Raw genomic sequence first — 13,621 nt, 5'->3', positions numbered from 1 at the left:
CCTTTTGTTTATATTTCTCTTCTAAATTTAAAAGAGGCATTTTGGAGTCACTTATAATTAATATCTTGTTACTTTTGTCTTTTTGCAAACTATTTAGCTTCTTTAAATACTTAGCTCTTATATCATTCATATGTGTACATACAGATAACACTATTCACTAACTCACATCACCATAATAGAAGGTCACCCTTGTAATAAGTGTATTTAAGCAAAACAAATCAACTCATTGGCCATATCTGAAAATGGGTTATCATATCCGGTACTTGTAATGCATCACCTCTCGGCCAGGAGGCAGGAAGCATGCTCACTTTTCATCAGTGTACTGAGATTGTTATTAATCAGTGCTTTGATCAGAGTTCTAAAGTCTTTCAAAGTTGTTTCCCGTTTACATTCTTTCTGTCATGCAGTTAAAATGGTTGGCCTGGTTGTGGATGTGATTCCACCTTTGGAGTTTGATGTGGGGGCATATTTCTTCTTTGTTTTTAATTGTCAAATTGTCTTAACATGATGTCCCCTTTCCATATAACACATCATGGTAGAACTGTCAAAGGCAGGTCCTAGGTTGAAAGAACCTCCTACTTTCTTTTGGTTCGTTACGTGTGATAATAACCGTGTAAAAATGAGTATTGTGGATTCATATTTAAAACTCATTTATTTATACCTGTATATTAAATACTCTGAATATATTCTAAATGAACAAATTCTAATATATTCAACAGTCTTCATCAAACTATGTGATAATATTCTGACTTTCACTGAAGTTTGGTATTCTTTTCTTCTTTTCCTTCTTTCCTTCCTTCCTTCCATTCTTTCATAAATTGGGGGCTAAAACAAACCGTGTTGCAATCACTCCAGAATTCAATGTTTCCTAATTATACCGCATCCATTATACTAGTAGCTTTTATAAATATTACGAGCAATAACACTTGTCGAGTTATTGCCTGTGGTAATGTGACTAAAATTATTCAGAATATATAAAATAGTAAGCAATATACGTAAATAATAATGAATAGAATTTAGTGCCATTAGAAACTAGCTAGAATGACCTAGGGAGGCCCCAGGAATGCTTTAGAGAATATGGTAAGCAAATATAAACAAGAATTCTAAGTTATATTTCATTATTTATCACAATTAAGGGGTTAATTATACAGCAAAGTGTAAATCAAGTGCTTGAATTTAAATTCTTTATTAAAATATATTAAATATATGAACCCATTTAAAAAATTCCTACATGAGAAGCTTGCTGAATCTCAAGGCCAAGTGGTTAGTTTAAACCCGATCTCTGTTGTTTATTACCTGGGTGACCTAGAGTAAGGCACTTTACCTCTCTGGGCCTCAGTGTTCCAATCTGGAAAATGAAGGAGTTGGCCTAGATGAGCTCTTAGGTCTCTTCTAATTCAAAATCTCCAATCTTATTAGGATCCATTTTGAGGGACTGCATCGTCATTTTTATTGACGTACTCTTGATATGCAAAATGCAAGCTAAATTTACAGGTTATTTACAGTTACAAATAATTTACAGTTATCTTCCTTCAAGATGCTACCTCAGTCCTTGATGACCTGTCATCTTGTAAATGCCACCAGTAATCTAGTCCGCCAGTATAGCATCAACATGTCCAATGCTCTGTTATCCCGAGTTACTCTTGTGCCTATATCCCATACATTCTCCATAGAGGGTTCACCCAACATGCCAGGGCCCTTCCATTATATCTCTTGATGTTGCATGGGCACTACTGGAATATATGGGCTGGCCACTGGTTATCCTTCACTCTCAGTACATAAATGACTCATACTTTTTTTCTGATTAAACATTTCATTAATAACATGTTTTATTATCACTTTTCTTTTCTAGTTCCTCTTTACAAATAGAGCATACTATAGCATACTTATGCTCACCAAGCAGTTCCCCATTCCACTTTGGGTGACAGAGAATGTTAATTCGTTAGAGATTGGTGACATGCCATGACTCACAGCCAACAAGCATCACCAGAAGAATACTGATTTTTTAAAATGGCACTTGAATTTAGAGAGAAGCTTGGACTCAGGAAAAGCACTTCATGTTTCCTAAATGCAATGAAATTCACTCTCTTCTTTCTGAATTCTTGGTCCAGTGCATGGTATATCTATGGTGTTCATCTAAGATTTATGTACTGATGATTTACCCAGACAAGTTACCCAAATCCTCTTGGGTGACGCTGGCCAGAGAGCATTGATCAAAGGGCTCACTTTTTGTATAGGCTAATTCAGTAAGAAGCCTTTCCCTCCTGTTTGATGACTAGATTAAGGCTTCCTGCCAGGATGCAAAAAGAGACATTTTAAGATAAGAGTACTACCTATCATGATTCAAAAGAAAAGAGTCTTCATATTCAGCCATGTAATATCAGGAAATAAGGCCATTTTTTTAAAATAAGAAAAGTAGTAGTAAAAATCTAAGAAATGGAGGAAAATGTAGGTTGACTGATTTAGCTACTTCCTGGTGGGAGCAGGGATAGGATGCTGGCAATTTGCTGAACCAATAATGCCAAAGCCTCTTTTCTGAAGTAGTTAACACTAACATCTATTTTCATTTCTATTGAAACAATAGGTAGTTAAGTTTTTCAAAGTTGACCTTTTTAAACTTTGTTTTATTTTGTGGTGATGAGAAGTTCTTCCACCACTGTCCATCACAGTGTTTTGATAACTTCATAGATCACCCTTAGTGAGTTGTCCAAAGCTCAGAGAGGTAAAGTCACTTGGTCTGAGTAACGCTGCTGGTAAATGTCACAGATAGGATTTGAACTCAAGTCTCCTTGACTCCAAATGTAATACCATACCCTCTATAGACAATTCAGCCCCTTCTGTTTGAGTGCAAATTCTATCAAATTCTTTTTTAAAAAAATATTAAAACATGGCACCAGTGACCCTTACTTGGATCTTGTTAGCATCTGCACTCTCTAATGCACACAGACAAATGCATGTCTTCAAAACTATGAGGCGATTTTGTAGAACTGTAGAATGTCAGAGCTGGAAAGCGTCTTAAAACACAGAATGTTCAAAATAAAATGTTAGAGCTGAAAAGGGACCTTAGAAGTTCAGAGTATTAAAGCATGATAGAACACAGGCTCATAGATCTAAAGCTAGAAAGGGGTCTTAGTGCAATAATTCCTTGTTTTCAATGATCATTCCTCTTCAAATGATTAACAAAACCATCTATCCAGCATGAATCTCCTGAAACAGCCTCTGACCCATGAACTTGCTTTCTGTTGGAAAGAAGCAATATGAACACAGAAAAAAAAGTCAATCCAAAACTAGTCATGTCAGTGGGGGTTAGAGGGCAGTAACGATTCTTCTGTAGGAGGGGCCCTCGAGCTTTCATTATAGTCCTGGATATCAGCCCATGCAAAGGTGCAGTGGCAGAAGATAGCAGACCCCATATGGAAAGTGGCAAGCAGGGTCCTTTGGCTGGAATACAGACCGTGTAAGCAGGAGCGGTGTCAAATCGGTCTTGGGGTATCAGATGGAGCCAGATCATGAAGGCCTCTAAACGCCAAAGACAGGAGTTTGCATTTTATGTTGGAGACAGTAAGGAGCCACCAGATCTTCTTAAATCAGAAGGTGACATGGCCAGGCCTGTGCTTTGTGAGTTGTGAATAAAATAGACTGGAGGGAGAAAATAATACTGTGAGGGAAAAGCAATTCAGTAGAAGGCCCTCCTCATGTTCCCATTGATTTTTATGGAACCTCTATCTTCCTCTTCACTGAGGTTTGAAATGCATCTTTTCCTCTTGCCTCCCACTTTTCTCCTCTCTCCTCTTCCATACATGCAAAATCTTCCTGTGTTTTCACTCACCTCTTCCTTTTGCACTTCAGCCCTTCTCTTGGAGAAGGCCAAACCTACTGATTGTGCTCTCGATCCCATTCCCCCCCCCCCACCCCTTGCTTCTTCTCTCCAGCTCCCTCATAGTCAATCTCTGCCTATCTAATGGCCTCTTCCCTACTACCCACAGACATGCCTAGATCTTTCCAGGCCTGAAAAATAACAAAAAAGAAAAAGAAAACAAACCTGTCCTTGATCTTTCTATCCCTTCAAACTATTGCTTCATAATTTTCCCTCCAAATTGTTTAGCCTGACATTTACAACCCTCTGCTATCTGGCTTAAAGATGCCTTTCCAGCCTCATTTCCCCTTACTCACCTTCACACAGTCTGTTTTCCAGCCAAATGGACAGCCCACTGTTTTTCAGCTATCTTACCCTGTCCTCCTTCATCTCCATATATTTTATATAGGCCATTTCTCATGCCTGGATCATATACCCTTCAGGTCCCTGCCATCTGAAATCTTTCTCTTCCTTTGAAGTCCAATTCAGCCGCATCCTCCTCCCTTACCACCTTACCCCCGCCCCCAACTGCATTATTGCTCCCGCCTTTGAGGGAGGACTTTCTTTGGATCTTTCTTTGGCCATTGTCCCGTTTTGTCATGTTATATAATCATTTTTATATATGCAATGCCCTGCTTAGTAGGCTATATGCACCTTGAGGAAAGGCAAGGACTATTTCTCTCAGCACCTAGCAGAGTGCCTTGCAAATAATAGGTGCTTAAGAAGTGATGGTTGAATTCAATAACTTATAGCTGGTGCAGCATTCTACAGATTATAACTAATGTCTCCTGTGGGCTGGATTAGTCTTAACTATGCATTTTAAAAGAGGAACCTTGGGTAGGTGAGGTTAAAACAGAAATCAGAGAGTGATGAGCAACTAGTTGGTTGGGTTTTTTTTGTTGTTTGTTCGTTTGTTTTGTTTTTGTGAGAGGCTCCTACAAATAAAGCATATGGCCAGGGAGCGATACTGAGTTGGATACAACAGGATCACAGCTCAATCCTGTACATATAATGGAGAGCTATTTAAAAAAAAGGAAGGAAGGAAAAAACACACTATGCTTCAACTTTAATCTCTAGTCAAACTGTTATGTTCTAATTTAATTTTCTGAAGAAAAGGCATTCATTTGTCAAAATTCACCAAGTGTAATTGAATTTCATTTTTTTCCCTAAACTTTGTCATTTCATTTTCCCCCAGGGAACAAATTTTGCTTGTGCAAACATATTGAGATGAGTAAATCAGCTTCCTGCAAATTGCTGATTTCTTATCATTGCACGCTAAATTAGGTGGACAAATTGAGACCAATGTTTTCCACATGTGTTTTTAAGCAGTGGTAAGATCGTTCTGTCAAAGACGGACTTTCAGATATCTGCTTAGAGATACAGTATCATAGTATTTGTCCTGACTGTCAGAGAGTCTTGTGGTTAGGTTTTAAATTGAAGCCACAGAACGTTCCTAAAATTGATGAAAAAAAGTATTTTCCTTAGAGAGGTTATTGGAACAAGGAAGTTCTTCTGTTTTCCTTTTCGTTGTTGTTGCTATTGGGTTTGTTTGGTTTTTTTACCTCCTCGATAGCTTTGGATTTTCTGACCATTATTATGGTTTAACTTGAAAGAGAAAAAATAGAAAATGATGGGCTGTACACTCAACAAAGAAATGGCTCACTGAAAGGGATAGATGTGCTAGCCTGATCTGGGCTTTAAACTCTTGAATTGGCTGTCAAGCAAAACAGGTACTTGTGAAGTTTTGGGAGCGGCATTGACTCAGGCAGCTTAGGGAACATTCAACATATCTTCATTCATTCATTTATCCATCAATCATCTATTCATTGTCAGGTGCCATTCAAAAATGAAACAGCTTCTGTCCTTAAGGACCTTACGTTCTATTGGGAAAGGGGAAGTAAATACTGTCTGTCTGTCTGTCTGTCTGTCTAAAATTCTGAACCATTTTATAGGGAAGTGGAATGAGAAGGTCACTACCAGCTGGAAGATCAGGCTAGACCTTGTGCAGTAGCTGTCACCTGAGCTGAGCTTTAAAAGGAGCAAAGGGGGAGGCTTTAACAGAGGCAGAGGGTGAGGAGGTAACATGCAGGAAGTATGGGAAGCTAGGCTGGAACCAGATTGAGAAGGGCTCTAAGTGCCAACAAGGGAAGTTTGGATTTTATCCGAGAAGTAATAAAGAGACAGATCTTCTCGAGCTGAAAGTGACATAATCAGACATGTGCTTTAGGGAATACCAACATGGTAGCTGTATGAGTTTTGCATTGGAAGGGGAAGAGATTTATCCATCAGTTAATTCTTGAAATGAGATGAAAACACTTTCTTTTCCAACTGTGCTTTCTTTGATAACATCTTTTTTTTCTAATTTCTCTCCAATGTAGCAAAAAGTACATTAGCTCAAAAGATGAACCTCCTAGGTAAGTCCCATTAAGTTTCTGAATATAAAAATGTACTTGTCAGATACTTCTTATAGTCAGCATGTGTTGATTTGTAAACGAATAAACAGTATAGGAAAGAATATCAGGAAAGTTGTATGACGGTTTGCATTGCCTCTATGGGAATTTTTCTATGGTTACATTGTGGTTAAGTTTTCATTTCTGTTTTGTTTATTAGTTTTTTTAATAAGGGTACACACAACCCATATCTGATCAGTTCCAAAAGTAAATTCACAGTTTGGTTAAGAATTTGCATCAAGAATTAAATTTGTTTCACATTGTCACTAGATTACAGACCTTGGAAAAATAAATAGAGAGGACAAGAAAAATTAAAGCAATCATTTCAACTTACAAAGCATTTAATACTGCCCACTGGGTGCCAGGCACTGGGCAAAGTTCTAAAGACTAAAAAATACTTAGGGCAGGGGGGATGATGTGTACACAAATAAACCAATAAAATTATATACAAACTAGTTCAGGGTGATAGACAGCTAGGGACCTCAGGAAAGGTCTCTTGTAGAAGCTGGTACTTGGGTTGTTCTTTGAAGAAAGCTAAGGATTCTTCTAAGTGTAGGAGCAGAGAGAGAATTCCAGACATTGGGGAAAATCAAACTTGAAAATTCAGGTTTGAATCTCTTATTCTCCCTTCTACCTCCTCTCCACCCCTAAGGTTAAGAAGTAGGACATTAGGTGTGAGGTTCGGTGTCAAGAGGAAAGATGTGGGGATAGTGCAGCCAAATGTCAGAAAGAGGCAATGTGAACAAAAAAGTGAAAGGTGATGTTACATCCCTAAGGCCGGGATGTCAGTCCTGCTTCAGCCAGACCCCCCCCCCCCCCCCCCGCCCCCCCCCCCCCCCTCCGCCCCCCCCCCCCCCCCCCCCCGCCCCGGCTGTGGGTCCACTGAGGCCAGGGGCATGCTGGAGCTAGCTCTAAGCCACTTTGGAGAGCCAGTTGTTCAGTTTCTAATATGAGCATTTACATTCCAGAAATCCACAAATGCATAAAAACCAGGGCTTCCTGTATTACTTTGCTGGTTGTCGATACTTAAGGAATTGTTAATAATTCAAATTTAACTTGAAAGTGTGTGTTGACACTCTTGTTCCCCTCCACACTCACCCACCCCATCCCCAGCACACCCTTAAGACCCTGTCCACTATTCTCTCCTTCTCTGGCTACATCACCTGGTCCCCAGGCCTCAGTTAAACACTCAAATTGCTAATGGAATTTGGAGGTGGGTTCTGAATTTTTTGTTAACAAATGGACTAAGGAATTCTTTGGTTTTACCCTGCTGATGTTATTTTCATCTATGGTTAGTATTATAACCTGGAAATGTGCAACTATAATCACTAAAAGTGCTATTTACTATACTCATCTGGTATAGTCATCTTGTGTTCCAGCACAAGTCATATAAATTAATTAAAATATTGTTCTGATAGACTTTGTAAGTGGAAAGGTGTTAGGGATTTTTTTTTGCATTCTAGTGTGGTGAATTAGCTCAGTATGCAATTCAGATGAATAACAGTGAAAATGAAAGGAGAAACATTTTAAAATGTTACCTTTTCTGACAGATATAAAAGTTGCTGTATTAAAAATAAGAAAGATAAAGCATTTTTTTTATTTTCCCCGCTGTAGCAACACGGAAATCTTACTTGCCTGCTGAGAGTTAGCATGAGCCTCTTAGGACACTTACTATTAGCAAATTAATGATGTGTATGCACCCTTGACAAGAACATTTTAACCTTCCATGAGTATCCTGGAGAGTCATTAAATTGCCTTCCAATTAATCTTGGATCCTGATTATTACTAAGAGGTGAACCTGGTTTGTGTTTTTCTAGAGGCAGTTCTCACTGGTATTCCTCTCCCCCAAGTCCCTTGGGGGACACCTCTGTATAAGTCGCTTCCTTTGCAGGAGATGGGAAGGTCAGAAGGATAAGAGAAGGAATGTATTAGTGGGAGGGGCTGGTCTTTTTTAGGTTCTCTTCAATTGTCCCCATTTGCTTTTTCCCAGAAATAGGAATCTGGTGCTTCAGGTGTGGCTAAGCATATAAAATGTCCTTGTGCCATCCTTGGATAATAATGATGAATAATAAAGTGAGGTCCCTTCCAGCCCCAAAAGAGAAGGATTAGGTACTTCTCTGACTCCTTTGTCTATGTGGTTGGTTACTATGTGGTTGGCTCAACATGGATGCTACCTAAGTGCTGAACTGATGAGGCTGGAGGATGCTGGTGTTGCTCTATGGGAGGCTGTGTTTGCAATGGCTGTGGCCTGGGCTGTATATTTGGGGAGTACACTCCAGAGCAGACCTTGCCTGCCATCTATACCCCAATGTTTGGTCTTGATTGCTGCTTGCTGCCAGGAGCCTCAATGTGGGGACTCTTCAGAATTCTGATTTTACTGGAATAGGAAAAAAAAAGGACAGCAAGGTATTGGCCAGTCAGCTCTCCCCAAGGAGGCCCCTGCATCTGTCTGGGGGGTTCTGTGCTGAGGCCAAACTGTGGCCTGTTCCAGGAAAATGGATCATAGGTACTATTGCTGTTCGTTCGTTTCAGTTGTGTCCGACTCTTAGTGACCCCGTTTAGGGTTTTCTTGGCAAAGATACAGGAGTGGTTTGACATTTGCTTCTCCAGCTCATTTTACGGATGGGGAAACTGAGGCAAACAGGATTAAGTGACTTGTCCAGGGTCATAGAGCTAATAAGTATCTGAGGTCCCATTTGAACTCAGGTCTTCCTAATTCCAGGCCCGTCTCTCTGTGTATCCACTGCACCTCCTACTTGCTCCATCATAGGTATACTCACTGATATTTTAAGGGCCAATGAAAAATAAAACAGATGGGCTGTCCAATGCCTGTTGCTGTGTCTTAAACTACAGAGTAATCACTTAGCTCTGCAGCCTTGCGCTTTTGAAGTAGCCCAGCATATAATTCACCAGCGTCTCTGGAAGCCTATAGCTAATGAGAGATGCTACAATGGTGTCTTTTATCATTATGCTCTTCTGATAGTGAGTGGGCAAATTAGGAAAGGGATGGTAATCCATGGCCTCAGTGCACTTGGAGTGAGGTCAGAAAGCTTTTCTGGAATAAGTGTGGTGAGGAGAGGTGCCAAGCAGCTCAGAGTCCCAACTCGCCCCACCCCACCCCCACATCCAAGCACGCACCCAGTGGGAGAATAACACCAAAGGCAGTGGGTAGCTACATTAGGGGTAAGTGCAACCCTTGCTTGGCAGTCTTGGGGCAGGAAGGTAGCAATTTTCACATCTGCCGCTCATCTGATAATGATTCCCACCCACTCCCCCCAGCCCTTATCTTGCATTTACTTCTCTGCTTACATGTTGAACCCATCCTCAACGGCAGAGGCTGGTTTCATTTTGTCTCTCTATCCCTAGCACTTTGAATACAGTAACACTGTATTAAGTATGTGTAAATCCACGTAATGCCCACAATACAGCCGCGTCTAGCCAAAGAGTACGGTTAAGCAAACAAAGCAGCCCATTGGCCACATCTCCTAATCCTGTAGGCTACCACCTTTCCTCCAAAAAGAGGAAGGCATACTTCCCTATTGGGGAGTACAAAGCAAGCGAGAATGTGGAACAGCCCTGTCAAGGGTTCTGATTGGTCCAAGGGCATGTGAGGAATCGGTATGGATTAATCCCTGAGTCCTTCCCATCGTCAGTGCTGCAGGGCAGCTGGGACGTTGGAAAGTGACAGAGGGCTGTATGTGGGCTCCAAGGTGAGGAACAGAGTAGAAGGCAGAACGTTAAGAAACTGGGAGCCATGTGGACGATGAATGTGCTCATTGTGTTTGTTCCTGCTGTGAGATTTCCGTTTGAATTCGATTCCTCACAACTTCCCTGGACCCTGGACTCCTGTAGCTGTTTTGATTGTTTTCCTCCTTGCACTAGGTAGTTGTATTTCATGCCAATAACAAGTACAGTGTGAGACCAAATCCAAAGCAAAGTGAGTTCAGTGCTCTAGGAAGTTTGCTCACTAAAAGTCAGAATCCAACTTCTTTAAACATAAACTCTTATGTTTCACTGATCTTCAAAGATCTATCTATGCATCTGTACTGAAGCTGTCTCTCCATAAAACCTAAGCCAGATGTCAGACAGACCCCAGAGACCACAGTTTGCTCTCAATACCCTGAAAAGAAATGACAAGGCCAATGGTGCTCTGCTGTATGGGAAAAGGCTTCAGTGACCAGGAAAAGTGTGATGAGTGATAGCCAGCTGTGAGGCTAGGGACAGGAGCCTGGAGAAGCCTTCCTAGACTGGGACCCAGGAGCATCCAAATAGCCTGGACTTTTTAAAAGCCGTGGCACAAACTTCAGGAATAGCTTGGGAAGAACTGTTTGAGTCCACATTAAAACTGATTTTGCCTTCAGAAAGAAGAAAGATTTGGGTAAAGCGTGAGTGAGCATCATGCCATTCATATCTTTTTTCTTTTTTAAAGTATACTTTCAGCAATTTCTAGAATCATCACTGAAATTCTATTAAAAATGTAAAAGTAGGGAGAAGGAGACCTGGAACAATACATACTGTTTATAGAGCTAAATTTCAAGAATGCCAGGGTCCTTTAGGAACCACGTACTCAAGAAGATAAGTGGAGAGCATTAGCATGCCTGTCCCCTTTCATAACACTGCCTTGTCTGAGTTGTATATGCCCAACATCTCCAGGGGCCTGAGGTCTGGATGGTTTTTATTAAGATGGCTCATTCAATTCAGTAAGCCTCTACTAAGCCCCTCCTCTGAGTCAGGACTCATCATCTACTTGGGGGATCCAAAAACCAAAAAGGAGACAATTATTGCCTTCAGGGAGTTTACATTCTACTGGAGGAGGGAGAGCGATGAGCAAGCAAAGTAATTCCAAAATATATACATCAATAAGCATTCATCTGATGTGTGCCACCATACAGTACCTGTCATTTCACCAGTTGCCTTTAGCATCATGGAATATGTGCTTATTGGAAAATGCAAAGTCTTAATTGATGACAGATCATCTTCTCAATTCTGCCTAAACTTGATGCCTATATAAATTTCCTTTTTAGCTGCCTGTAAACAATTAAAGGAAGACCAGCTTAATTCTCTCTTAAAATATTTTTATTTTCCTGATAATTGATTTTGAGCCTCTGGGTAACGACCTGAAGGATTAGAAACTGCTTACATTTCTACAGGAAAACAATAAAAAAAAAAACACTTTAACTTCTAGGCAAACCATAATCCATTAGCAGAATTCATTATTGCATTAGTAGCCCGCAAAAAAATAATAAACATACTATAATTCAGTTGCTTTTTTCACTTGCATTTGCAAACATGGCAACCTTTTCATGCATAAGATCTTTTCCTCCTTCACTCCCAGCACAAGGACTAGTTGCTGAGTCAGGATAAGGTGCCCTATTCCCCCACCCCAGTTCATCCATTCATTTTTATGTCAGTGGCTTTCAAAGAAGAACAGAAAGGCTTTTGAAGAAATGACTTGTTTCTACATGCTAGCTCTCTGAACCCAGACAGCCTAGCATGTGGCACTGGTAGTAAATTGTGGTTGCAAAAAAGGTGAAATATACTAATGCCTAATTATTCAGCATATCATGTCTGACCCTGTCCATGAGTGGGTAGGAAATTAAGATTAAGATTTTTATAGAACCTGTGAACTAATTATTGGTCCAGGATATTTATCCTTTAAAAAGTGATCACAGAAAGGTGATCTTAGAGATAGGCCTGGAAGTCAGTACAGACATATATGAAATTCCACATTGAGTAGGGCATGATCATTATTATAGACAGGCCAGGGAGAAAACAATGAAAGCTTTGTACTCCTTTCTTTGGAAACTAAAGAGAAAAAAGTTAAAAAAAAAAAAGAGAGAGAGAGAGAGAGAGAAAAGTAAGGGTCAGTTTTCCAAGTGTTGATTTTTAACATCTTTATGAGGCACAGTATAGACACAGAATGTGTATGCATCATTCTTACAAGACATCAGGACAGATAGTTTAGTATGTAATTAAAATAGTCACAACTTCAGGTTAATTGTCTAGGGAGAAATATTCTCTGTGGGGCAGGTTTAAAAAGTAGCCTGATTTGTAAGTAATTTCAAACACCTAATTTCAGTGTTAACACTGAAACAGTAAAAACTTGGCTTTGATAGGAACATTCCAGTAAGATAAATAGGGGCAATTCACACCTCTGTTTGCACCTTACTGCTCCAATCTAGTTGAAAGTGAACAAGACAGCAGCACGTTCATTTGCTGTACTAGCCTGTCTTTAGAACCAGGAGAGAGAGAAACTTTGAATCAATGCTTAGATTCTGCAGACCAGCAGTTCTACAAGGAGGGCAGAATGCACAGAATACTAGGTCCCTAGATTGGGGCCACCTGGTTCTATGCCACGGTTTTCTTGACAAAGTTAATTTCCTTCTTAGTCAGAAGGCTAATTAAATGTACTTCTAAGGGAAACGATACCAAGAGTCTGATACATGGTCAAACCTTTATTTTTTATTTAAATAATCAATATTCTTCACTTTATTGATATTATGCTAGTTGTGTTAGCTTATCTCTTCTGAATAGTTTTGAGTTCTTCACTTTGAATTCATTTATTATCAGATAGTCATGAGAGAAGGATGGATCTAGACCTATTATTGCAAAGATATGGGGAACATCAGGCATGGAAACACCTTCTACTCATGCAGACCAGCAGTTCCTCTGTAACTTAGAGTCTTAGTTCCTTGGGGCACTTAAGCCTTAAGCGCCTTGCCTATGATTTGCCACAGTCAGTATGTGTCAGAGATAGGATCTGATATATCTATATATCTATATCGAGAGAAAGAGAAAAATAAAATTAATTACATACAAAGAGAATATATACATATATCTGTCACTTTCCAAGGCCCTTGCTTTGTAACAAAGAAATATAATTAAATAAGACAAATGAGGACATTAACTATGTCTGACAGTGTATGCCTCAATGTACACCCATAGTCTACCACTTCTGTCCTGAAAGGACACTCTAATAACCTTTTAAAAAATAATCAGAGGCAAGATATCTAACATAGAGATTAAATGATTAGAAGGTTTCAGTTTATCCAAGTCTCTCCATATCATTCACAAACCCCAAGATAGCATCTCTCCCGGCTTCCCTATAGGATATCAGTATACTTTGGTTCCTCCTCTACATGGATTGCCAAAGTCTTTCCCAGCTGCAAACATCTAGTCCCTGTTCTGGTTATTTAATGTCCCTGTCAGTTTATTTCATGAAAAAATGAAGTGTACGCTACTGGAGCTGTCATGCTGTCTGGATACACAGCTCACCTTTCACTTAGTTTTGGGAAAAAGGAGCTGACGTGATTTT

The 13,621-nt window shown here is 39.9% G+C and overlaps 1 protein-coding gene across 1 annotated transcript in view; it reads left to right on the top strand.

Annotated features, from left to right (window-relative positions):
• LOC114023953 (protocadherin-11 X-linked-like) overlaps positions 1-13,621 on the top strand; it is a 312,903-nt gene that overhangs the window by 222,499 nt on the left and 76,783 nt on the right. Inside the window, exon 5 of the mRNA XM_027836741.1 lies at positions 6,235-6,270. Within this exon, the coding sequence (XP_027692542.1) occupies positions 6,235-6,270 (36 nt within the window). The remainder of the gene's footprint in view (positions 1-6,234; positions 6,271-13,621) is intronic.

Source organism: Vombatus ursinus, unplaced genomic scaffold, assembly GCF_900497805.2.
Source record: "Vombatus ursinus unplaced genomic scaffold, bare-nosed wombat genome assembly UNPS02004457.1, whole genome shotgun sequence".
Taxonomy (NCBI): Eukaryota; Metazoa; Chordata; class Mammalia; order Diprotodontia; family Vombatidae; genus Vombatus; species Vombatus ursinus.
The sequence above is the reverse complement of the archived record's forward strand: the minus strand, read 5'-3'. Positions and strand labels throughout refer to the sequence as shown.